This window comes from Vigna angularis, chromosome 8 (genome assembly GCF_016808095.1).
Source record: "Vigna angularis cultivar LongXiaoDou No.4 chromosome 8, ASM1680809v1, whole genome shotgun sequence".
NCBI classification, from domain to species: domain Eukaryota; kingdom Viridiplantae; phylum Streptophyta; class Magnoliopsida; order Fabales; family Fabaceae; genus Vigna; species Vigna angularis.
In genome coordinates, this window is record NC_068977.1 from 15,595,638 (window position 1) to 15,622,753 (window position 27,116).

A 27,116-nucleotide genomic window follows, 5' to 3' on the forward strand; every position below is an offset into this window, starting at 1 on the left:
CGCGTGGAGGAGCGTGCGGAGGTTTCTGAGGAAGCGACCACTTGGGTACACACTCACAAAACAACATAAACTTAATACATTTCAACACTTTTGATACATTTCTTGAGGATTTCTTGTTCTCTTACTTTTCTCTTTTGTATCTTATTCAATTATTTGATCATCAAAGATTAGAAAAATCTTTTATGCTTGTTTTAGTGACTTTAGTGATCTTCAATGCATTTGAGGTCAGCACATCTGCTAATTTATATATGAAAGTATTTTGTGGATGAGTATGTATATAGGCCTATTCAATTGAAAAATGTTACTTGGGTGCACATACAGGCCTATGTTGGGGAGATGCTGGCTTTTTGCATCAGTTTTGAGTCTGGTACATGTAGATCATTTAATGTATCTAGGTGTTCTTTTTTTCCTTTTGTTACGGATTAGTTGAATGAAAGTATGTAGTTCAAAAGTTGTGATGCGATATATTTTTAATTACACAGAAATGGGTAGTTATGGCATACAAAATTGCAGTAGAAAGCATAACATACTAATTAGTACATGTGATAATCATCTGGGAGTAAGGACTTCATGGGATGGGACATATGCTGTGTAGTTTGTTATTTTTTTTATACCTCTGAAGGGACTTATTTATTTTGTACTTCAGGGTCATGTTCGTGCAAGAACTGAAATAGTTCCTGATCAGAGGGAAAGATATTTACAGAAGTTCCAGCAAGTGCAACAAGGGCAAAGTGCTCTTCTTTATATGCCATCCTATGCTGGAGGAAATCACAAGCAGTTTTCTGCTCAACAACAAAATCCTCTCTTACAGCAGGTATCATTTTTATACGTGCTTTTCCCTCTCCTTTACACAGAATTTAAGGATTGAAGATTCATTATTGGCCAAAAGATTGATGATTCATTGCATAGTTAGAAAATTAAAATTTATCTACACTTTTTTACTGCCTGTAGTAAAAGGTAGATATGCTGAGCCTTTTGAATTTGCTGGAATCCTTGAGTTATCTAATTTAAATATGCAAGTTCGTGTATTCCCTCTGGTGTATTGTAGTCATTGTTTTTGCTTGGGCTGTATATTGTACACATACACATGGTCAAAAATACATTTGGGAGTTGAATTTATTGCTTTTGTTTCTTTAGAATTCATAATGAAATTCAGGAGAAAAGCGTAGTCCCATTATTTTCTTTTAATTAGTTTAATTATCAATTCATTCTGGTTGAATTGAAGCATTTATGAAGACAGTTTAAATTGTTAAGACCTCTTGTACTTGTACATGCTTTAATAACTGTTAAATTATAGGAAATAGATAGATATTGGGTTGAAATCGTGTTTATGAGACAACAGGAATGCTTTATTTATATTGAGAAAACAAAATCGGTATAATATATAGAGGAGATTGATATTCCCTAATAATAAAACTTGAAAAATAAAGAATTAATTTATTGAGATCGACCACTCGAGTTACATTCTCATATCTTTTGTAATAAATTAAAATTTAAAAATAAGGAATGTCAATGTAGGTTGGTCCGATCCCATCTGTGGTGGCATCATCACTTGGATCAAGAGTAACTATAAAGATAAAAATTGTAGCGACAAAAAGGAGATATCTAATACCATATTGAGGTAGTGAAATTTAAGCCTAACTCAACCTTATTAAATCAATTTAGTAAGGTGAGGTTTGCCTTCACTATTATACTATAATTTTGGCCATATCTCTAGTGATCTACAATCACTATGACAAAAAGGAGATATCTGATACCATATTGAGACAGTGAAATTTAAGTCTAACTCAATTTTATTAAATCAATTTAGTAATGTGAGATTTGCTTTCACTTATATATTATAATTTTGGTCATATCTATCTCTCTAACACACCCTTCACATTGAAGATATTGTGTGTTCACATTGAGGACATCGTGTGTTCATGGCAAGGACATTGAGCGTGGGAATCAATATTTTTAGAAATCATCATGCTTCTATTTTGGGTTGTTTCTGGTCATATCCCGGTCATATCCCGAAAATTTCAAAGCAGAACGAAAGACACCTTGATTCTTTGGCTAAATTTTTTACGTTTGACTGGTCTACATTGTCCAACGTTCGGCATACAGCTCTATTTTTTACACTTGGGCACTTTATTATATACCTTAACTCGTTGACTGTTACAATTCTCCTTTGAGATACTCTCAATTACCATGTTGAAGAATTTTATTAATGGTCTAGGCTAGGCCCCAGAAGATTTTATTTCTCTTCTCTGTAATTAACTCTATCGAATACTTGAATATTTTCTTTATCATACATTGCATCTTCATAACCTAACTTGATTTTTCTCTAAAGTGGAAAGATATATTTTACATGACATATACTGGTATTTGTGAGCTTTAAATTTTTTGTGATTTTTCACTATATGGTTTGGACCTTCTTTTTATTATAACATCCCACTATATGTGCAGTTCAATTCTCAAGGCTCATCTGTTGCTTCTCAATCTGGTATGGGACTTGGAGTCCAGTCTTCGGGTCTTAGTGGTATTTCTTCCACCTCAGTACCACAGCCACCCATTTCGGTCCATTCCCCATCTAGCCAACAATCACTGCTGTCAGTTGTTTCTAAAGATCCAGGTATATTTTGATGTTTTAACTTAAAAGTTCATGTTTTTGGTAGAATTTATTCATAGTATGTTGTTACAATCTAATGTTATCCTGATGTTGGCCAACCTATAAATGTTGAACAACCAATTTATGGCATGACAGCCCCTGATACTATTAGAATAAGAGAGAATTTTAAAACTGTGAGAAGAATTATCATTCAACTTACTGAAAAGACACAGCTGGGATCAATTTATACGAAAAACAGGGTTATACTAATCTAACTAACTTACAGCTAACAAAAACATTGTTGTATGAATATATTGTAGAAAGAGTAGTTCTTAACTGTTCTATCGAGAGAGTAGTTAGGTCTAAGTTAGTATATGCAGCTGTCGTTAGACCAGCTCTCTTATAAATAGTTTTCTGTACTATCATTAAGAAATAACAATTCGATTTATCTCCTTTTGTCCTTTATTCTGCTTTTCAGTTTTAAATATGGTATCAAGGGCTTAGGGTCCCATACCATTTTTGAAAAACTGAATCAAATTTTCTTCCATGGCAACAAGTGGAACTTGTAATCAAGGCTCACCGGTTGCAACATTTTATAGCTTATTTGAACATTCCTCTTTGATTCTTGAAAGAATCATATCATGATAGTGGCAATGTTAATCCAAAATACACTAAGAGGAAGCTACAAGATGAAATGTTGTTGTGTGTTCAATCGTTGATAATGAATTCAATATTCTCTCAAGTTGTAGACAATAATCATTCCTATCATGTTTGGTACAAGGTTCATGATCATTTTCAAAATCAAGTTCACACACAAGCTAGGAAACTACAGAATGAGTTGCTATACACTTTGCTTGATGAATGGATGGTTGAGGAGTAACCTTTTCACATCAAAGCTCTCATTGCTACAGAATGAGTTGGATGCTGTACATTTGTATTCTTGTTCATCAGAGTAATATACAATATTGTTTTTCGTCCAATATTTCTGGGTGTGTGTGTGGTGAAAGATTGATTTCTTCACCAAAGGAATCTATCAAATTGGTCCGACCTACCAGATCATTGGGAGAGGAGCGTGATGGGAGGAACAATGAATGCTCTGGAGGGAAGGATGGATGCGCAGGAGACAATGTTGGAGGAATTAAAAGCAGAGACACATGGTATACGCTAAGAACTTAAAGAACTCACATGAGTTCTTGGAGGAAGTGTGCGGAACTAGGAAAAAGGATTAGAAGGCAGTCCAAGGCCTGTAAATGGAGATCAAGATTTTGTTAATGGAGGAAAAATAGGAAGGAGAGAGGAATTTCTTCAGGATGTCTTGAAAGGAAAGAAAGAGGGAAAGATAAGTATGGATGCTAAGAAAGATATTTTACAAGACATCAAGAAGGCAAAGAAACCCTCAGATAAGGGAGAAAATTCAATCAAAACCCAACCATCAAAGAACTTGGAAGAAAATTCAGTTAAGGGGTTCAAGACCTGGCAACAAAAATACAAGAATTTTTCTTGGGAAGATCTGGCAGCAACTCTGCAAGGATAGTTGAGGGGAATATGAGAAGCATGGTATTTGAGGGTTTGATAGTAGTAATATGGACTGGGAGTGGGAAAAATTTCATCCAAGAATTCAAGATATGGGAGTCCTAAGTAATATCAACACCAAGATATCAGTTGAGGGAGTATTCCTTGGGAAAGCTACAGGCCATATGCAAAAAGGACAAGTTTCTCACCAACATCACCAATGTGGACATGGCTGAGTATTTGTCTAGGTGTTTGGAAAGCAAGGAAACAAATAATAGTGTGTATGTCAAAACAGTGAAGAAGGGGGAAGAATTGTTGAAGCCTATGGTTAAAATAGTGGTGTTAGGGCAGTAGCCAGTGAGTTCCCTTCATATGATAACACATTGATGAAGAGGAGCCATGAGATCAAGCTTCATGATTCCAACCTTGAGGACAAGGTTGTTCTGCAGTAGGGTGTAATGATAGGATATAAGGTAATAAGATATAATGGGTTTAGGATAGAAGGAAACAAATTAGGAATTAGTTGGTTAGTTGGTTGGGGGGACCTCTATAAGAAGATAGGGAGCTTGTGTGAGAGAGCTTTTGATTTAGTTGTATAGACAGGAGGTTGTTCCCGTGGAGGGAGAGTGCTCCCTTGAGAGTTGGGTGTTGTACAATGTATTCTTGATTACCAAAATAATATACTATTTTTTCTAGTAATTTTGGGTGTGTGTGTGCTCTTTTGAGTGAGATAAAGGAATCTATCACAAGGTATGCCTCCTAAAGCAAGCATTGTAGGGTCTTAAGCAATCCCCTAGAGCATGGAAGATTTATAAAAGCAATTGGTTTCCTTGGGATATAGACAAGGCCAAGGAGATCATACTCTATTCATATAGCACTCTTCTACTAGTAAACTCACTCTATTGCTTGTCTATGTGGATGATATGATTATTGCAGGAGATGATAAAACAAAAAAATTGGTGTTAAAAGAAAAATTGGCACCCAATTTGAAATAAAAGATCTAGGAAAACTCAAATATTTTCTTGGAATCGAGGTTGCTTATTCCAAGAACGAAATTTTCATCTCCCAAAGGAAATATGTACTTGATCTCCTAAAAGAAAAAAGAAAGATGAGATGTAGAACCTCAACAGTCCCTATAGAATAGAATCACATAATTGAAGTGAGGAAAGTGCTCCTGTAGAGAAGGCTCAATATCAGAGATTGGTAGGAATTTATCTATCACACACAAGACTAGACATTGCTTATGCAGTTAGTGTAGTGAGCCAATTTATGCATGACCTAAGAGAGAGACATATGCAAACAATTGACAAAATTGTCCAATACTTGAAGTCAAGTCTAGGAAATGGGCTATTATTCAAAAGGGAAGAGACATTGACCATGAAAATATATATTGATGCTGACTATGAAGGTTCTATTATTGACAAAAATTCTACTTCTGGGTATTATATGTTTTTTGGAGATAGTTTGGTAACATGGAGGAGTAAAAAGCAAGATAGAGTATATCGTTCTAGTGTAGAAGTAGAATTCCGAGCTCTTGCTCAAGGAATGTGATATATTTCTTTAGTCAAGAAATCAATCTAACACACTTCACGTCACTCACTCACATAGAGAGAAGAAAATGTATGTATATTACTTTTGAAATCCAGTATACAATGTACACAAATAGCACTCTCAAGGGAGCACTCCTCCTCCATAGGATACACATGTCCTGTCTATACAAATGAATATCAAAAGCTAACCCTTTACAAAAGCTCTCAACCATTATATAAGGTTCCCCCATTCTGACTTGAAATGCTAACAGTTAAACACTCTCCCTAACCGACTAACCATCCTATTAATTTCACTTCCTCCTCTCATACACTCTTAATACTCTATCAAAATGTGTGAAGGACTTTGGATGAAAATAATTTTGGATGACCTTAAAGTCAAGGTGGATAACCCTGTGCAACTACACTGTGACAATAAGTCTGCCATGAGCATAGCCTATAATCCCGTACAACATGACAGGATCAAACACATTGAAATTGACAGACATTTCATCAAAAGTAATCTAGACAGAGGCTTTGTGATTACAACTTATGTTCCTACAGAACTTCAGCTAGCAGATATTTTTACAAAAGGATCCCCTCCGGGTAGATTTCAAGATCTTGTAGGCAAGTTGGGAATGATTGATATTTATTTACCAACTTGAGGGGGAGTGTTGTAATTAGAGAGAATATCTATAGAATCTTCTTAATTAGAGAAAATATCTATAAAATCTTCCTAATTAGAGAAATAGGTGTATGATCTTCTAGATTATTTTTTAGTGCACTATTTCCTTATTTCCCTTTTCTAGAAGATTAGATTGCTACAAATAGAGGTAAGGAGGATGTAATTGTCATGAATGAAAATAATAAAATCTTTCTTTACACCCTTAACATTACATACAAATAATAGTAATTTTGTGAAAGATTAAATACAACAAAGTTTTTAATATTCTGCAGATGTTGGCAATTCTAAGGTTGACGAGTCACAGCAACATATTTTTCCTGATGATTCGGGGACTGAATCTACTGCCAGTACTGGAATTAGCAAGAATTTTATGAACGAAGATGAACTGAAATCCACATATGCTATAGACTCTCCGGTATACCGACTAACTCATCCGCTTTTATATGCTTTAAGACAGATTATCTTATATACTGCAGCATAAATTTACACATGCACACAGATACCTACATGCTATGTTGTCTGCACAAAATCGGTTGCCATGCATCTGATTTATATTTGTAAACCCTGGATCATATGATGGTTGAGCCAGTGAGTCGGCCATCCTAGTTTGACTATAAAGATTAGGTGACAAAGGAGGTGCACCCAAAATAAAATAAGTTCAAAATACCCTCACAACGTCATTTGTGAGAGTATTTTAGGTTTTTCAAATGTATTTTGTATATTAAGTGTTATAGTGTATTATGTGGAATGTAAACAAAAACCACCCCTGAATGTTTCTTCAACACGTCGTTATGTTCTCTCTTCCCCACAGTAAGCCTTCTTCTCCTCAGACCACCCCACCCCAGCAACCATTCTTCTCTGTTCTTTTTTCTTTGTTCTTTTTCTTTGTTCTCGTTTAATATTTTCTTGAAATAATTTAGTTCGTTTTGCATTCTGCTGCTGCCAACAAGCTTTTTTATTCTTCTAATGTCTTTAATTCAGCATCTTATTATTTAAAAAATAATAATTCATTTTGCTTTCGCCTTTTATTCAGTCTTTATCTCAGTATATTTTTAAATTTGTTTAATTCTGTTGCCTTCATACTAATTTTTTTTATTAAGTTTTATGCTCTGCTTCTCTTTGTTTCAATCTTTTATTAAGTAATTTAAGAAAACAAGTTAATTCTTTTTGAGTTCTTGATGACAATCCTCCTATAGCTAGGTTGGACCAAAACTAGAAGAAAAGTGGCTAATGGAGGAGCAGCTCTCGGTTTTGGAGTGTTTGAGGATGATGGAGGTGATGTTTAGTGATGATCTAAGAGAGGTTATGCCAACTCTTGGAGGAAGGTGGTTAGAGGAGGCCGCTTGGGTTACTCTAGCCTAAGGTGACTTAATATGAGTAGTATGACTCAATCTCGACAACATAACATTACTCAAAATTCATGGTGAATACAAGAGTGGGAGACACCTTTATTTATAGGCTAAGGGTGTCTTGAAATTGTAGAAGCTAGACTTAAAAACCCTACCTTGGCTAACTTGGAGAGCAAGGAGAAAAATCCTCTCCAATAGAAGGAGGACATGTGGTAAAAATCTTCTCCATTAGGAGGAGGACATGTGTCCACTATCTATGGAGAATCCTCTCCATTCCTATAGTGACATGTGGCCACTATATATGAGGAAAACTCTCCAAAGGAAGGAGGACACATGGCATGGAAGTCCCACACCTCCTTATCCACCAAGCTAGCTTGAAAACTTTGACCCTTTGGTCAAACTAGCTCCTTGGACGTCCCACTTGGGTCAACATTGGGCTTTGGTCCTTTGTTGACTTACGTGGTCAAAACCCTAATTTACTTGGCCCAAAATACAAAGTCCAAAATAAATCGCAGACTACTTGGCCCAAACCGGCTTGTTAGGTGAGGTTTGCACCTACTTATATATTATAAATTGGTCTTTTGTATAATCGATGTGGGACTTCCAACACATACCTCTCACGTCGAGGTATATACATCTCGAATGTGAAACTAGACATTAATGGGTGGTCCAGTAGTGGCCCGATAGCGAGTGGAACAATATGTCCATACAAATCTCGGTAGAATAGGCTCTAACTTGGATTTGATAACATGTTAAGAAGTGGACTTTAATCCTAACTGTTGTAATTTGAGATAATATCTTTAGAATCTTCCTAATTAGAGGAAATAGATACATAATCTTTTATTTTATTTTATTTTTCCTAGTTTTCCTAGTTTCCCTATTTCCCTTTTTAGGAGAACTAGATTATTACAAATAGAGGGTATGAGAATGTATTTTTTGATTAATTGAGAATAATAAAATAATTCTTATTTTCTACTCTAACTCAACCATACAAAACTAGCTTGTAAGGTGGAGTTTGCACCTACTTAAATATTTTAAATTGGCCTTATCTTTAGTTGATGTGAGACTTCCAACACAAGTATCATTGGCCAAGACTTAAGCTGCCAGAAAGTGCAATAAAATGCACAAAACAAAGAGCAAAAACACACAAAACAGATTAACCAACAAGATAGTGGTAGTGGTCAAATGCACAAATTTTCAGCCCTTTTTCTAGGCTCTTTTGGTACATCTTTTGGAGCCTTTGCTTAAAAGCTTTTAGTTTTTTGTTTTTCCACTCTTTTTAAGTGCAAAACAATACCACCACACACCAAAAACAAAGATGATATTTTGGTTTTGAAAGCTCGAACAACAAGAAACATAAAGTACAAGAAAACCTATTAAAATCAAAGTAGAATTTGAAACTCAACAAGACAATTTTTTTTATGAACTTACCAATGATCTAATGGTAAGTATGAACCCAAAAATGTAAAGATAAGGCACTCAAAAGCTTGTATATGATGCAGTTTTGAAATCCAAGTTGTACATATTTTTTGTTGATTTTTCAAAGTACAAACTAAAAGAAAATGACAATAAAAGAACTACACATGACTCTAGACAACATGAATGGATTTGAAAATCAAAATGATCCAAAAATTTGTGATATAACCGAACATAAAATGAAGAAAAGACTCAACAAAAATAAAATCACACAAGAACCCAAGTATATGGAAACCTAATAGCAAAAACTGAATGGTTCAAAGGAAAGCAAAAACTAGAACCATGAAAACACAAAATATGATAGATGGAAAAACATAACAAGGCAAGTAAGGAACAAACATAACAACACGGAAAATAAAATGATAGTAAAAGACCAAAAGACTTTGCTCTTGTAGAACCTAAGCTCTTGATACCAAATGATGACAATCCTCCTAGCTAGGTTGGGCCAAATCTAGAAGAAAAGTCATGAAGGTGGATAAAGGGTGGTATGGTGTGGAACCAAATTTGCTAATGGAGGAGTAGCTCTCGGTTTTGGAGTGTTTGAGGCATGGGGGAGGTGTTTAGTGATGCTCTAAGAGAGGTTAGACCAACTCTTGAAGGAAGGTGGCTAGAGGAGGCCACATAGGTTGCTTTACCCTAGGGTGACGTAATATGAGTCGTATGGCTCATTCTTGGCAGCATAACATTACTCAAAATCCAAGGTGAATACACGAGTGGGAGACATCTTTATTGATAGGCTAAGGGTGTCTCCAAATTGTAGAAGCTAGACCTAAAAACTCTACCTTGGCTAACTTGGAGAGCAAGGAGATAATTCCTCTACAATAGGAGGAGGACATGTGGAAAAAATCCTCTCCATTAGGAGACGACATGTGACCACTACCTATGGAGAATCCTCCTTATTCCTAGAGTGACATGTGACCACTAGCCATGAGGAAAACACTCCAAAGAAAGGAGGACACATGGCTTGGAAGTCCCACATGTCCTTGTCCACCAAGCTAGCTTGAAAACTTTGACCCTTTGGTCAAACTAGCTCGTTGGACGTCCCACTTGGGTCAACATTGGGCCTTGGCCCTTTTTTACTTAAGTGGTCAAAACCCTATTCTACTTGGCCTAAAATACAAGGTCTAAAATAAAACCTATACTACTAGGCTCATAATACAAAGCCCAAAATAAATCCTAGGCTACTTGGCCCAAAATACAAAGCTCGAAATTCTTCCTACTCTAAAAGCTCCATAATGGCCCAAGATAGCCCTAGAGATAGAGCCTAGGCTCATCTTCCACATACGACTTCAACTCTTCTTTGAAAGTCTATGACCATGACTAGGCGGTATGCCATCAGTTCTTATTCAGTTTTTCATTTTTGTCTGATTGATTTTCTCTTGGTTTGTGATTTTTTTAATATTAGTTGTGTTCTGCAGTCGTTTAATTTATGTTTTTTTATTTGAAGTTGATTTTTTGTTGCAGTTTCTTATTCAACTTTTGATTTTTAGCAGAGCCATGAAATTTTAATTTCACATTTAATTTTATTTAACTAAATTTTGTATCTACATAACGGAAGCATGGCTTCTGATTCCCAAACAGTGCTGTCCCAAAATCAATGGCTTCATCGGTAATGTATTTGATGTCCTACTAACCTCCTTTTTCCTAGGTAGATACCATTACTGAAGTTTTAATAACTTTCAGATCAAGTCCCACTATTTTTCTAGGCTAGAATACTGTTAGAATATTTACCATATTTATCATGATTATATTATGTCTAGGGTTATCCTATTTATCATGGTTATATTGTATCTAGGATTATCCTATTTATCATAATTATATTGTATCTAGGTTACCCTATTTATCATGATTATATTGTGTCTAAGGTTACCCTAATTATCATGTACTCTTATCAATTTATTTTTATAAATAGAAGATTATGAGAGGGATCAATCAAGCCCTCAAGAATTATTTCTTTTCAATCTCAAGTTGGTATCAGAGCAGGTTGTCTGATTTTCTTCCTACTCTGTCTTTGTTGCCGTGGCCTGTGGCTGCTGCCACAGGCAGCCTTAAAAATTTCATCTTTTATGAAATACCTCAATGAGTAGTCTTGTTCTGGTTTCTGTCTAGTCTCCAAACCCTAGTTGTTGTCCGCAACTTGCCGGTTTGGTGCTGTTTGCCGCTATCTGGTGTTGTTTGCCGCTGTCCAGTGCCGTTTGTCCACTGTTCGGTGCTGTTTGCCGCTGTCCAGCGCCGTTTGCCGTTGTCCAATTGGCACTGTTTTGCCACTGTGAGGAGCTGTCCACATAAGTTTGTCACCATCAACCTCTGTTCCCTGCCATTCCGACATCATCTGCCACTATCCGTCGATGGCTATCGCCACAGTTTAGTCTGGCGACCAATGAATCTGGATCGCCTCTTTGAGCGACGGTCAACCCCGCCTGTGTTGAGGGCTAGTTCTCATCCAAGCTCCGTCACACATGCCACATCTGTCCGACCTCCGTTGCTGCTGTCGTCTCGTTTTCTCTAGGGAAGTTAGGGGTTTTGTGCGCATCGAGGAGCGCGACCCATCCCTGGTGGTCGCTACCTCATTCTCCTCCACACGCACTGTCAAACACAACTTCTCTTCGATTAGCTTCCAGCGTGTGTTTGTCACGCTTGTCGAAATTACACTTCGACATTGGCATTGTTTTCGTTGGAGCTCCTGAGTGCGTTTTGGTACTTGTTTCTTAGTTTCGATGTCTGTAACTCAGACCTAGGGTTTTATTCTTTGATATTTTTGGAACCCTAGGTCCTTTAGATCTCTGTTTCATCATTGTTTTACTCGTCGAATCATGTTGAGTCCATATATGTCCTTGGTTCCTGATTTCAAAGTCAATAAACCGCTCTTGACGCCACTTTGTCACTTTTTTCTTCAATCATTGTTGGTCATTTTCTCCTTGGGCTCTAGGCTAGTTTGTTTAGCCCGTACTTCTTCTGATACAGTGCTAAGTATCACTATTTGGGAGTAGTTTAGGACAAAACCTTTGGACCTCCAACCTGTCGTTGGCCTTTAATGTCATCATAAGTCTCAATCTTTGTTCCTTGAATCTGTCATCCTTACTGTTCTCAACACAATCCAACCACGGTTCCTACTGGTGCTTTGATGAATAAAGGAGATCATTATGACCTTCCACCTTCACAATTTCTTTGTTCGCCGTGAGGGGGAGTATCTTTCAACCACTACAGCCCCATCAGTCATTGATGGCAATTTTATCCTGTAGTTTGTCACTTTTAGCCACTACAAGCCCCATCCTTACTTGATGGCAGTTTAGTCCCTGCAGTATGTTTTCGTTCACTGTAGGCTCCATCCTTATTTGATGGCAATTTAGTTCCTGCAGGCTCTATCAATCAGTGATGACAATTTAATCCCTGCAGGCCCCATAGTTAGTAATGCCAATTTAGTCTTTGCAGTGAGGGGGAGTATGTTTCTAGCCACTAGTCAGAGGCCCCAACTAGTCAGAGATGACAGTCCCTGCTTTCAGCCACTAGAGGCCCTAATTAGTCAGAGATGGCAGTCCCTGTAGTTTTGTCGCTTTCAGCCACTACAGGCCCCAACTAGTCAGAGATAGCAGTCCCTGCATTTTTTTCGCTTTTAGCCATGCAGGCCCCATCCTTACTTGATGGCAATCCAGTCTCTGCAGTTTTTCGTTGTCTACCACTCATCATTCACTTTTGATGGAAATCAACTTTGTCAAAGTCATCCTACTTGAAGGTTCATGGTGCTAGATGATGTTTCGTGGTTGTCCAATATTATTCTCCATAAGCTTATGAGGAGTTTCTTTGGTTACGCTGGTTTGTAAGTCTAATTTGGTTTATAGACATTCTCTCTTGATGGTCTGAAGCATATGTACATCTTATTCGAAGCCAGAGTTACCACGTCTATTGCCTCGACATTTTAGACAAGTTGATTTTGTTGGACTGAGTTTATTTATTCCAAGCTTGGCACATACAATTTGTATGCTCCAGCTTGAGGGGGAGTGTTAGAATATTTACCATATTTATCATGATTATATTATGTCTAGGGTTACCCTATTTATATGATTATATTATGTCTAGGATTATCCTATTTATCATAATTATATTGAGTGTAGGTTAGCCTATTTATCATGATTATATTGTGTCTAGGTTACCGTATCATGATTATATTGTGTCTAAGGTTACCCTAATTATCATGTACTCTTCTATCAATTTATTTTTATAAATAGAAGATTATGAGAGGGATCAATTAAGCCCTCAAGAATTATTTCTTTTCAATCTCAAGTAATACAAAGAAGGCATTCTGCAAAGTCTTACATTGAGAAACTTCTTGACGTGTCAAAATTTGACCACCAATATGATTAAAAATTGGGTTTCGGGATGCATGACTAACACCGTGAGCAACTTATCAAGTTTCTTTTTCATTTCATACACCAAATCGCCTTCCAAAAGCATTTTTAGTTCCGCTATAGACAAATTGGACTTGAGCAACAAAAGAGACTGAATGATTTAATTGCTTGATAGATGCCAACATTTGAGGTGAATCATATAGGCATTGAATATCATTGGAAAGGATATTTTTGGACGTACTCCAAAAGGAATTATAGGTTATGAAAGTCCTCATGGTTCCTAAAATGTAGGGCTCTACAGATTGTCAACAAAACTCAGTTAGAAATCAAACACTACTTTTAACTTGTTTTTTAATCTTTTTAGTATAGGTATATGTAAAGACATCATCATTGTAGAACTTAAATATCTCTAAATGGTTGTGATGCCTCTAACCAAGGAGCCATAGTTCCACAAAAGCTGACCAAGATAGATAGATTTTGTCATTGAGTTTTTTTGAAGTTGTGGTTGGAATTGTAAAGATTGAAAAATGATATCCAGAATTAGCCAAGGGAGGAGTGTAACAAATACGCACATTCCAAACAGAGAAAAGAAGGAAGGTGGACCTTGAAATGGAGCTAGAAGGTGCTGACGAGGTTATTGGTGGTAGCAAGACTGTTTTTCCAATCTGAGAATAGTGCGTATGGCCTACACGTCCCTAATGGAACAATATAAAGAGTACAAATTGATTTCTCTGCCCCAATTGCTACAGAAGGAAAATATGTAGAGGAGCGCATCATTGCAAGACAAAATAATAGTATAAAATACATACACACACACATATATATATATATATATATATATATGTGTGTGTGTGTGTGTGTGTTAGAGTCTGTTTTATTTCTGTCAAAATCATTGTTTTTCTATTAGTTATATTTTTTTCCTTATTTAACAAATTATAATTATTGTGAATAATGGGGATATCCCTCAATCATAGGGATCTAGTTATCTTGGAGTTATTATTGCTTCCTAAAATAGCTTCCTAGTCTTGTATATATCGATTGTATTCTTAGTATAATAATAAAATCAGATTCTACCCTAAATTGTGAGATGGTATCAAAGCTCTCAAATTCTTGGAGCTGCCTCTGACTGCGCACACCAAAACCCTAGACGACAACCTTCATTGCTGTCGCACACAAAACCCTAGACAACAACAATCTTCATTGCTGCTATATTATTGCAGTGCAACTTTCATTGCTGTTGTGTTTCTTACAGTACTCTTTACGGGTGTGTGGACATGGCAGACCAACATGCTGAAGTGGTAAATATTGGGTCACAGAGTAATCAGGAACAACTGCAAAACCTCAACACTGCCTATCGATTGAATGAGAAGAATTATTTGAAATGGGCCCAGCTTGTTCGGAGAACTTTGAAAGGAAAAGGGAAGGCTAAGCACTTGACTGAAGATACTCCTAAAGAAGAAGATCCCAAATTTACAAAATGGGATGAAGAGGATTCTATGATCATGGCATGGCTATGGAATTCCATGATCTCAGAAATCCCTGATACTTGCATGTTTCTTAATTTTGCTAAGGAAATTTGGAATGCCATGGAGCAAATGTACACCAAAGCTAAAGATGCTGCTCAAATATATGATGTGAAGGTGATAGGATTTAATATGATAGGTTATAATGGGTAATAGGTGTGCAGGAGAGAGAAAACAGTTGAAGAATTAATTGTTCAGTTTAGGAATTAATTGTTGTTGGGTAGTTAGAAGTGGGCTGCCTTTATAAGAAGGCAAGGAGAGGTCTGGTAGAGGAAAGTTTTTGATATCAATTGTATAGACAGGAACCTTGATCCTGTGGAGGGGGATTATGCTCCCAATTACTGGTTGTATATGACATTGGTTGATGTGAATACATATTTTCATTCTTTTCTTACCATTTGGGTGCTATTGTGTGAGTGTGTGCTGTGAGACAGTTAGGTTTCATACCCAGAAACCTAACAATTTGGTCCGACCTGTCGGATCAAAGTGGGGGTGAAGGATCAAGAAGCTGCTCCGCTTAGGAGGGGACTGCCGGATCAAGAAGGGATCAAGAAGTGATCAAGAAAGGGTGGAAGCATGGAAGGAAGAGACAATACCTTGGAGAGAAGGGTCAGTGAACAGAAAATGGGGATAGCAGAATGGAGGAGAGATATCCAAGAAATAAAAGAAATGTTGCAGGAAATCAAGATTCACATAATGGGCTCAGAAAGAAGTGAGAAAGCTATCATGAGAGGAAAGAAAGATGGTTCAGAGGAAGAGCTGGAGGAAGACAGGGGCAAAGGGCAGCGGAATTGGAGGCAGCGGGTAGAATTGCCCAGGTTTGAGGGGTTGGACCCGTTGGGATGGATCTCTCAAGTTGAGAAGTTTTTTGACACCCAAAATATCACAGAGAAGGAAAGGCTCAGGTTGGCTTACAGCTGCATGGAGGGAGGCACAATTTATTGGTTCAGGGCCTGGAAAAATAAAACCAAGAACCTTTCTTGGAAAGGGCTGAAAGAGGCATTGATAATGGGGTTCGGAGAAAGAGATAGAGGTTTTGTTTTTGAAAAGTTAGGCCAAACTGCAAAAATCACCAAAGCTTCTGATGAGAAAGTTGTTGGTGTTGCTACCCAGGAAGTGGCAAAAGCTGCTCTTTTTGGGAAGGAAAGAGAAAGAGATATCAGTGCAGAAGACAAAAACTGTGATGGAGGCATTGTTTGTGTTGCTGCCCAGGAAGTGGCAGAAGCTGCCGTTTCTAGGAGAGATAGTGGGATAGGTTGTGATGTGTATGATAAAACAGTGAAGAAGGGTGAAGACAGAGGAAAGAAAGCAGAATATGGTGGGAAGAGGGTGACTATGATGGCTGGAAAGAAAGTAGAAGATGTAGCTGTCTTGAGTGGGGAAAAAAATATGGTTGTCACAAACATATAAAACACTAGAAGACCAATGGTAGAGATGTTTCTTTGCAGGGCTGCAATTTAACATTCAGAGGAAACAGTTAGCTCAACATGATGATGAAGGAATTGGATGGTCAGATCAACAAGTTCTTTCCTTTTTAGCTTCTAGGATGAACAAATTTGGGCAAGGAGAGGGCTTCGCCAGTACTGCTGCTATAAAAATACAAAAAAGGTTTTGGGGGTGGAAGAAGAGAAAAGAATTCTTGATCATTCATCAGAAAAGAGTTAAAATCCAGGCCCATGTAAGTGGTCACAAGGTCAGAAGGCAATATAGAAGAATCATAGGGTCCATGGGAATTCTGGAAAAAAAGCAACTCTTAAAGGAGTCAACAATTCTTTCATATAGACCACCACCCAAGCCTCCAGACCTGAATTGGAGGCAGCAGCCAGTGGGTTCCCTTCCTATGATGAAGATGAGCCATGGGATCAAGCATTACTGTACCAACCTTGAGGACAAGGTTGTTTTGCAGCAGGGTGTAATGATAGGATTTAATATGATAGGTTATAATGGATAATAGGTGTGCAGGAGAGAGAAAACAGTTGAAGAATTAATTGTTCAGTTTAGGAATTAATTATTGTTGGGTAGTTAGAAGTGGGCTGCCTTTATAAGAAGGCAAGGGGGGTCTGGTAGAGGAAAGTTTTTGATATCAATTGTATAGACAGGAACCTTGATCCTGTGGAGGGGGATTATGCTCCGAGTTACTGGTTGTACATGACATTGGTTGATGTGAATACATATTTTCATTCTTTTCTTACCATTTGGGTGCTATTGTGTGAGTGTGTGCTGTGAGACAGTTAGGTTTCATACCCAGAAACTTGACAATTCCTAACAGAAGGTGAAAATTGTTGCTATAAAACAGGGCAACAAGACTGTTACAAAGTATGCCAATCAACTTAATTCCCTATGGATGGAGTTAAACCATTACAAGGTCATCAAAGCCAAGTGCTCAGATGATTCTGCAATGCTCAAAGAGTATATTGAGCAAGATAGAGTCTATGATTTCTTGGTGGGGCTAAACTCTGATTTTGATCAAGTGAGAGTCTAGATCCTTGGAAAAGAAAAAATTCCAGGTATTAATGAAGTAGTAGCTATGGTCAGAAGTGAAGAAAGTAGAAGGGAATAATGCTAGAAACTTCAACCATGGAAAATTCAGCCATGGTAGCTGTTGGACCGGCCATGATGGTTGACCCGAAAAAGAGGGGAATAACCAATATGGAGAAGAAAGGTGAAGGAGTGTGGTGTACCTTCTGTAACAAGCCTTGCCACACTCGTGATAAATGTTGGAAGCTGCATGGAAAACCACCTAGTAGAGATTGGGGATCCCAACACCGTGACAAGGAGTGGGGAAAAAAGGGAGACAATACTAAAAAGGGTGGACAGGCACACATAGGTGCTGCAACCAATGAAGAAAACATAGGAGGAGTGCTTCCACTTAACCAGGATCAGGTAGAGAAAATGAGATCATTCCTCACCAAGTTGGATAAGTCACCAGGTAGTTGTTCTGTGGCACTTCAGGTACGTTTGGCGAGTTCCTTTCTTTTGGATTTAATGCCTCAGATAAAAACCCTAACTCATTGGATACTAGATTTTGGATCTACCAACCACATGACACCCCTACCTAAAAATTTCTTGTCTTACACCCCTTGCCCCAGCAGCAAGTTAATATCCATAGCCGATGGCTCTCTAATGATTCCAGCAGGTCAAGGAGCAGTTCAAATAAGCCCATCTACAACCCTTAAAAATGTCTTTCATATTCCTAAATTGTCTGTCAGTTTAGTTTCCCTAAAAAAACTCATACAGATCTATTATGTAATGCTATTTTTTATGACAATGTTTGTATTTTATAGAACAAGTACTCAGGAAGGACGATTGGACATGCTAGAGAATGGAATGGCTTGTATTACTTGGACCATCCAAATCTGCCACCAGACCTGGAAAATAACACCTATTTTTTCTCTGATTCAATAAACACTAGCAAGGAAAAGGTCTTCCTACATCACTGTCACCTTGGAAATCCTTCCTTTAGGGTGATGAAATTGTTATTCCCTTCCCTTTTTAGCAAATTAGATGTGGCAAGTCTCAATTGTGATGTGTGTGAACTTGCTAAGCACAAACATGTTCCTTTTCCAGTTAGTAATAATAAGAGCACTTTCCCTTTTATTTAATTCATACAGGTGTGTTTCTGGTGCCCGTTGGTTTCTTACCTTTATAGATGATTGTACTCGTGTCACATGGGTTTTCTTACTAAAACAAAAATCCGAAGTCAGCTATGTGGTTCAATGTTTTTGCTCCATGGTAAAAAATCAATTTGGTGTTAGCATTAAGAGGATTAGATCCAATAATGCCAATGAATACTTTGAATCATGGGCTTATATCCTTTTGTCAAAAGGAAGGCATCATTCATGTGTCATCTGTGTCAAAACACCTCAACAAAATGGGATTGTTAAGACAAAAAATGGACACCTTCTAGATCAAACGCGAGCCTTGCCTTTTCAACCTAAGGTTCCTAAAATGTTTTGGGAGAAGGCTGTTCTCACTGCCTCTGTTATCTAATTAATAGACTACCTTCTAGTATCCTAGCTTCCAAAAGCCCTATGGAGGTTCTGTCCTCTTTTTATCCTAATTGTCCACATCCAACCACCTTATTCCAAGAATATTTGGTGTGTTTCTTTTGTTCATGTGCACAGTAGTGATAGAGGTAAACTTGATCCTAGAGCCTTAAAATGTGTTTTCATAGGATACTCATCAACACAAAAAGGATATAAATGCTATCACCCACCATCCAAAAAATTCGTTGTGTCCAGAGATGTTACCTTTTTTGAACACCAAAGTTACTTCCCCAAGATCATCTTAAGGGGGAGATTGCAAGAAATGAAAATGATCTTCTTATGCTCCCTGACTTAAGTTTAGGACTAGAAATAGGGACTAATAGTGTAACAGCTGAGAAGGAACCCACTGAAGATGGAGCTGATGTAAGATTTGGGAAAAAAATGGTTTGTACAAGGAAGACAAAGGCCATTCCAGAATCTGTCCATGTCCAACAATCCAACCGAGCATTACATGAGGTAACTAACCCTAATCTTTAAATCTCCATTGAATCAACCTCTGATTTTCAGAATTTGCAGCAACCTGAATCCGGTTTAGCACCACTTTATGAAGACCTAGATATTGCAATTGCCCTTAGGAAAGAGACTAGGAAATGTACCACCAAGCCGCCATACCCTCTAGCCAATTACTTATCCTTTAAACACTTCTCTCCTACCTATAAAGCCTTCCTCACAAGCCTAAACACCACAACCACACCTACCTCTTTATCTGAGGCGATGGATGTGGAAAAGGAAACAAGCCATGGATGTCGAAAAGGAAGCATTAGAAAAAATAGTACCTGAGATTTGGTTGCTCTCCCAAATGAAAAGAAACCAGTAGGGTGCAAGTGGGTATATTCATATCTCAACAGAAATACATCACTGATTTGTGGAAAGAAACTGGTAAGACAACATGCAAGCCTGCAAGTACACCAATTGATCCTAGCATGAAATTGGGAAATGCAGAAGAAGATATTGCAGTTGACAAGAAAATGTGTCAAAGGTTAGTTGGTAGACTGATTTATTTATCTCACACTAGACTTGATGTTGCATTCGCCGTGAGTCTAGTTAGCCAATTCATGCATCAACCGAAGGAGGTTTACTTACAAGCTACACTAAGAACTGTACACTATTTGAAAGGAACCCCAGACACGAGAATTTTGTTTGAACGAAATGGGAATGTAAGTCTAGAAGCACATACAGATGCAAACTATGCAGGGTCAATTGTGGATAGGAGGTCAACTAACTACAGGATATTGCACTTTTCTTGGAGGGAATCTCGTGACTTGAAAAAGTAAAAAACAAAATGTGGTAGCCAAATCTAGTGCTGAAGCAGAATTCAGGGCAATGGCACAAGAGATATGTCAACTACTTTGGCTGAAAATCATCTTGGCAGACTAATGTGATCACTATCACAGACATAGGAATAAAATTGAATGAACCAATGAGACTCTATTGTGAGAAAAAATCTGCTATTAGCATAACTCATAATCCAGTGCAGCATGATAGAACCAAACATATTGAGGTTGACAAACATTTTATCAAAGAAAAATTAGACCGCGGGGCTAATGTATCTCTAAGAAGGGCTAAACAACAACAACTTTGAGAGTATTGTTTCCAAGGTGGGGATGGAAAATACTTATTTACCAGCTCGAGGGGGAGGGTTAGAATCTGTTTTATTTATGTTAGAATCATTGTTTTTCTATTAGTTATATTTTTTTCCTTATTTAATAGATTATAATTATTGTGAATAATGGGGATATCCCTGAATCATATAGGGATCTGGTTTTCTAGGAGTTATTATTGCTTCCTAAAATAGCTTCCTAGTCTTGTATATATAGATTGTATTCTCAGCATAATAATAATATCAGATTCTACCCTAAATTGTGAGAATATATATATGTATGTATATATATGTATATGTAAATATATATTTAACAGTTTCGTTCCAGTTTTTCATGTTTGGAAAACGAATTAGTTAGCTAATGTGGTTTTAAACATGAAAGCTAGAAGACTAACTGTGGTTGGATTTCAGTTAGGAAACTATGTCAGTTTGAACTCAACTAGAGTTAAAAAAAAGGGTAACACATTTTAAACTTACATTCAACTGAAGTTCGAGTTAAATTTTGCCTCTAACTGCATCTAAAAAAGTGTCAAACGTTTTGGCACAGTATTCTTTGGAAACTGAAAGTTGGTTTGGGTGTTTTCAACTAGTTCTTTAGCAATAAGATGGGTTGGGTCCAACAAAAACCGTATTCTGCTTTGTACACAGCAAATATACCTATTTATATTTTGATTCATGTTGAAACATGGCGTGGAAGAATCTAATGGGCATGTTGTGCGTGTATTATGTAAAATATATTCAAGCGTGATTCACACTGTTTGACATTTATGCTGCAGGCAGGAGTACCTGGCTCTCTTCCAGAGCCTGTTCAGACTTCTAGGGGTATTGATTTGTCTCCCGGCCAACCTTTACAATCAAATCAGCGTACTGGTAACCTTGGTGTTATAGGAAGAAATTCTACTGACCTTGGACTTGTTGGTGACAACTTTAGTGCATTCACTGCTAATTCTGGTGGAGTTCGTGATCAGTTATATAATTTACAGATGCTTGAGGCAGCTCACCTCAAACTTCCGCAACCTAAGGACTCAGAACGTCCCAGGACCTACACTCCTGTATACTATTTTGGTTTTAATAATCATCATTTTAATTGAATACTATATTATGTACTACTAGATTATAAGACAAAAGTTTCCATTTTTTCCGGTTATGCAGAAACATCCTACGATAACTCCTCCTAGTTTTCCTCAAGTTCAGGCACCAATTGTTAATAATCCAGCCTTTTGGGAGAGAGTGGGTCTAGAACCATACGGTACTGATACCCTGTTCTTTGCATTTTACTATCAACAGGTACGGGGACTTTTTGGGTGATTCGTATTACTCTCATTCTGTCATGTGAGCTTACATTCATTATTTTCTGTAGAATACTTACCAACAATATATGGCTGCAAAAGAGCTAAAGAAACAGTCTTGGAGATATCACCGTAAGTATAACACATGGTTTCAACGGCACGAAGAGCCAAAAGTTGCAACAGATGAATATGAGCAAGGAACATATGTGTACTTTGATTTCCATATAGCAAATGATGACATGCAACATGGGTGGTAAGTATAGTGAACGTATAATTTCATCTATTTGCACTAATCTCTTTATACAAATTGTTATTGCTAAAGAAAAACTGTAGCACACTTGAAGCCAGAAAACGTCAATATTATTAATGTAAAACGTTGCAATATTTAAAACTTGAAAATGTAACTACTCACTAACAGTTTGATCCTAATTTTAATCCATCACTGCAATGCATAATAAACAAAATAACTAAATCCTAAAAACCAGGAACAAACTTTGACTCAATCTAATTAACAGTAAACACTCCTAAAGCATTTTCTCAATCTAATTAACAATAAACACTCCAAAAGGTAATAAAATAAAGACTACCTTTTAAGGAAGGTGTTATGTGAGGGCCTGAAACATTCGTGTGGATGAGCTGCAATTTGTGAGTGGCTCTCCATGTTGACTTCGGAAATGAATTTCTTTTTTGCTTTCCAAATTGACAAGCTTTACAACTTGAGATTGTATCACTAAGCTTGGGAACATCAAGTGCCAACCCCTGTTCTCTTAGTTGCAACAATCTTTGATGATGATTGTGTCCTACTCTCTTGTGCCAAAGTTGAGTGACATCTTCTTTGAGAGAAAAAACAAATTGCTTCTCCCCTAAAGGATTGAGTGAGAAACTCTTTCCTTTCATTTTTACTTTGAAGATATCTTGATTAGTTGCATCCTTAATCAAGCAATATTCATCTTCAAAAACAACTTTAAGGCTTTTTTCAATAAGTTGACCAACACTCAACAAATTTTGGTCAATGTGAGGAACAAAGAGAACATCCTGTATAAGCTTTGTACCTGTCCAGCTTGTGATCGCATAAGTTCCTTTTCCTTTGACAGATGTATAATTCCCATTGCCAATTCTGACTTTGGTGATGTTAGTTGACTTCAAGTCTCTAAACAACTCCTTGTCATGAGTCATATGATTTATGCATCCATTGTCAATCAGCCAACTTTCATTTGATTCATTGCTCATGAAGCATGTAGCCACAAATAGTTGATCCTCCTCTTCCTGATCAACAATCTTAGCCTCTTCACCTTGTTGTTGATTCTTGCTCCTACAAATTACAACCTCATGCCCCATTTGGTTACATTTGGTACACTTAGCTTTTGGTCTTCTCTAGCATTTGAAAGTAGGATTACCCTTTTTACTGCAATGTTGACATGGAGAGTAGGATCCCTTCTTGACTCCTGTTTTGTTGTTGGCTGAAGATTCTTCAATAGGATTTTGATTCTTTTTAAAAGACTTCTTGTTGTTGTTCTCATTCTCATGATGTTTTGCTTGCAAGGCTCCTTCAATGGCACCTTCTTGCCTCATGGCTCTTCTTTGCTCCTGTGCCTGCAAAACATTCAGAAGCTCTACAAAAGTGATTTGAGTAAGATCCTTTGTATTTTCCAAGGCTGAAATAGATGCCTGAAATTTTTCAAGCATTGTCACGAGAATTTTTTCAATAATTCTTGGGTCTATAAACACAGAACCAAGTAACCTGATTTGGTTTGCAATGTCCAATAACCTATCAGAATATTCTTTAATTGATTTTGTTTCCTTCATTTTTCTGTAACTTGAATTTTGGAATCAAGTTTAGCACACGCATTCCTTTGATTCTTGCATTTCCCTCATACTCTGACTTGAGATAATTCCATATCTTATACGGTGACTTCAGAGTCATAATCCAAGTGAAGATAGTAGATGGGACTGCAGCAAACAAGTAGGCTTTTGCCTTGGATTTCTTTGTCTTCTTCTCCTTGTGTGATTTGATTTGCACCGTGGTAGGATTGTATGAGAGAATAGGAATTTCATAATCCTTTATAACTGCTTCCCAAACATCCATAACTTCCATGTACGCCTCTATACGAACTGCCCAAACTTTGTAGCTTTCGCCATTAAACACTGGGTGGAGAGAGACTTGGACTTGCTTCAACGTCCCTAACATAGACTCACAAACCCCTTAAGAATAAGGCTCTTGATACCAATTGTAATTGCTAAAGAAAAACTGTAGCACACTTGAAGCCAAAAAACATCTGTATTATTAATGGAAAACGTTGCAATACTTAAAACTTGAAAAAGTAACTATCCACTAACAGTTTGATCCTAATTTTAATCCACCATTGCAACGCATAATAAACAAAATAACTAAATCCTAAAAGCCTGGAATAAACTGACTCAATCAAATTAACAATAAAACATCTGGTGATGGCTATCTTTTAAAACTTTGTGCAAATATCCATTTTCTATTTTACATACATTGTCAGGTTTGTCATTTATTTAGAAATATGTTTAGTTTACTGTCAATTTATGTCATCAGATGGGACGTTAAGTTGGGGACAACTGGTTCCTTGAAGGGCAATAGTAATGGGCATTTAGTGTCTACTCAAACCCTACCAGCCTTGTCATCCTTGCCTGAAATATGATTAGTTAATGTTTGGCACTGTGCTTCTGGCTACTATAAATTTAATTCAAAAACAATCCTATTGACTGTATTTTCCTGTTTTACCTTTTTCTGGTTCAGAAGTCCATTAAATGGTTCATATGTTCGTAATTTGGCACTGCACTTCTGATTGTCCTGATTTGATTATTCTCAGGTGTCAAAGAATCAAGACTGACTTCACTTTCGAATATAATTACCTCGAAGATGAGCCTATCGTCTAGAAGATGCCCGCTTGTAAATATGTGATTTCATGTTCTTATTAGTGTGTGTATCGATAAACTACATTTGCCTTCCAAAGGAGGAAAATATATATTTTGTAAAAGAGAACATCGCAGAATGTTGAATAACATTACATGTACAAGGTTTGTGTTCCGTATTAGTTCTAGCTGATGTTAAGAAATTGCTAATGCTCAATTTTATAGCTTGCGTTGTGTATCATGCAGCTTTTAAATTAACGTTACACACGTAAACTGGTTGAAACTCGTCTTTTTTGGACATGCACCTCCATGAGGTGTGAGAAATGTCAAAACTATTCCTCCATATCTCAAAGACTACAGATTGAGTGACTCAGATTTTGGATTGACCAATCGGAAAGTTAAAAGTTTAGTGTTCATTGTACAATTCATTTGTTTTTTCAATATTGTTCAACATTTCTCATTGCATAATTCCAAAGTCACCCTGGATGTTAGCTAATCTGAAATTTAATAGTCTGAAATTAATTTGAAGGTTTGATTTTATCACTAGAACAAGACCATGCATAAATGTAGAGGATGAATAATTTGCAATGCTTCTGTACCATATGCTTTCAGTCAATTCTTTTGCCACTTTTTCAAAACATGTCTATATAGTAAGTTTAGTTACTAAAACATAACAAAAAGATCAAGGCATCACCATTGCCAATAAATTCCTAATAGTACTTGAAAAATACTATAAGGGGAGAGTTGAATAGTGTTAATGAAAAACTTTTCTTGCAAATTAGTCAAGGAATGAAAGATTTTATGCAAAATGTTAAATGCTTAACTTTGAAAAATAATAAAATCTTTTTAATAAATGTTTTTATTGAAAATCTTTTGCAAATAATTTAATAGTACATTAGTTAAGGATTGAAGATTTTACATTAGAATATTTTTGCAAATAATGTAATAGTACATTAGTCAAGGAAAGATTTTACATTAGAATATTTTTTCTGCAACATTTTAATACTTCCTTTTTAATAATTTTTTTTAACAGCAGAAACGTTAATATCAAAAGTAGGTGTAATTGTAGGTTTTATTAGAGAAATGATTAAGAGAACAAAATAATAAGCATGTACTCATTTTTATTTTGGTTCACTTCGTTAAGCTAAGTTTAATCTCTTCTAACACCTTAGAGAGTTACATTATAATATTCAACAAGATTATAATTGAGTATTCTTACCACTCCTAGTATTTTTAGTCAACGAATAACATTAGTTACCCTCACTAGTTGAGTTTCACCTATTCATGGTTGTGCAATATTTCTCACCATTCTTACTATCCTTGGTCAACGAATAAACACATGTTACCTGGACTAGTTGAATTTCACCTACTTTTGGTTTTCACTAGACAGTCTTGGTAAGCATGTCTAGTAATCCTTTAACTCACATGAGTTAAATTCTCTTCAGAATGTGTGTAATCAATCAATTTGTTTACAAGTCTTAGACAATTATTCTCATAAAGACGATATATTTTTAGTACAATTTAATTTACAGATTCATTAAGTGTTTTTCTCTCTTCTCTCTTCTTACAATAATTGGTTTATGTAACAATGAAGCGCGAGAATGTTTTTAGACTTGAGTTTTTTCTCTTGTGAGATATTTTCTTGAGTTCTTAAGCTCTTCTATGCTTTTCTTTCGACGATATTTTCTTGTTCTCTTTTTTTCTTTGTATTCTCTTCTCTTCATATGTTATTCTCTTGATTTTTTCTTCAAATCATCTTCTATATAAATGCTTCTCAAAAGATATCCATTAGACAGAGTTTTGGCCTTGATTCTTGAGTCTTCTCAATCTTGTTGTATGAAACAACCATTAGTTAAAGTCAACTTGTCAGGGCATACTTGCTTTTCCAATACTTTGACAGAAGTATGTTGTATTCTTTTTCTGGCACGACTGTTGATGGAGAGAACATTCTATGAAGGTCTTCTTTTATTAACGTTCACTTATGATTTGTATTGGATGGAGTAGGTGGATGTGTGTAATAGGCAATATGCACAAAGCATAGTAGATATGCATGCAATAGATATGTCTTTTCTCTTATCACTTTTGTTATTTTTAAATGTTGAACATTTAATAGCTTTTAATGTCTGTTTAGAACAACAATGTGCTTTTTACGTTTTCTATCATTTAGGTAGGATTTTATCATTTAAGCTTCTCACTAAGATACCAAGCATTGATTGTAGACTTCATCGTTAGATGAAGTATATTGTTTAGCTCATGGTATCGTCTATTTTGTATAAACGGTTTTAGGTTTCGCT

The 27,116-nt window shown here is 36.6% G+C and overlaps 1 protein-coding gene across 4 annotated transcripts in view; it reads left to right on the forward strand.

Annotated features, from left to right (window-relative positions):
• The window catches only part of LOC108345526 (general negative regulator of transcription subunit 3), a 42,515-nt gene extending 17,469 nt beyond the window's left edge, over positions 1 to 25,046 (forward strand). For 2 of the 4 annotated variants that reach the window (XM_052866701.1, XM_017584104.2), the window contains exons 10-16: positions 647 to 814; positions 2,449 to 2,614; positions 6,586 to 6,728; positions 21,430 to 21,705; positions 21,782 to 21,940; positions 22,014 to 22,195; positions 24,780 to 25,046. In XM_052866701.1, the coding sequence (XP_052722661.1) occupies positions 647 to 814; positions 2,449 to 2,614; positions 6,586 to 6,728; positions 21,430 to 21,705; positions 21,782 to 21,940; positions 22,014 to 22,195; positions 24,780 to 24,846 (1,161 nt within the window). In that variant the 3' untranslated portion in view covers positions 24,847 to 25,046. The remainder of the gene's footprint in view (positions 1 to 646; positions 815 to 2,448; positions 2,615 to 6,585; positions 6,729 to 21,429; positions 21,706 to 21,781; positions 21,941 to 22,013; positions 22,196 to 24,779) is intronic. The other 2 variants (XM_052866702.1, XM_017584106.2) reach the window with 1 other exon arrangement.
• The last annotated feature ends 2,070 nt before the right edge of the window (positions 25,047 to 27,116 follow it).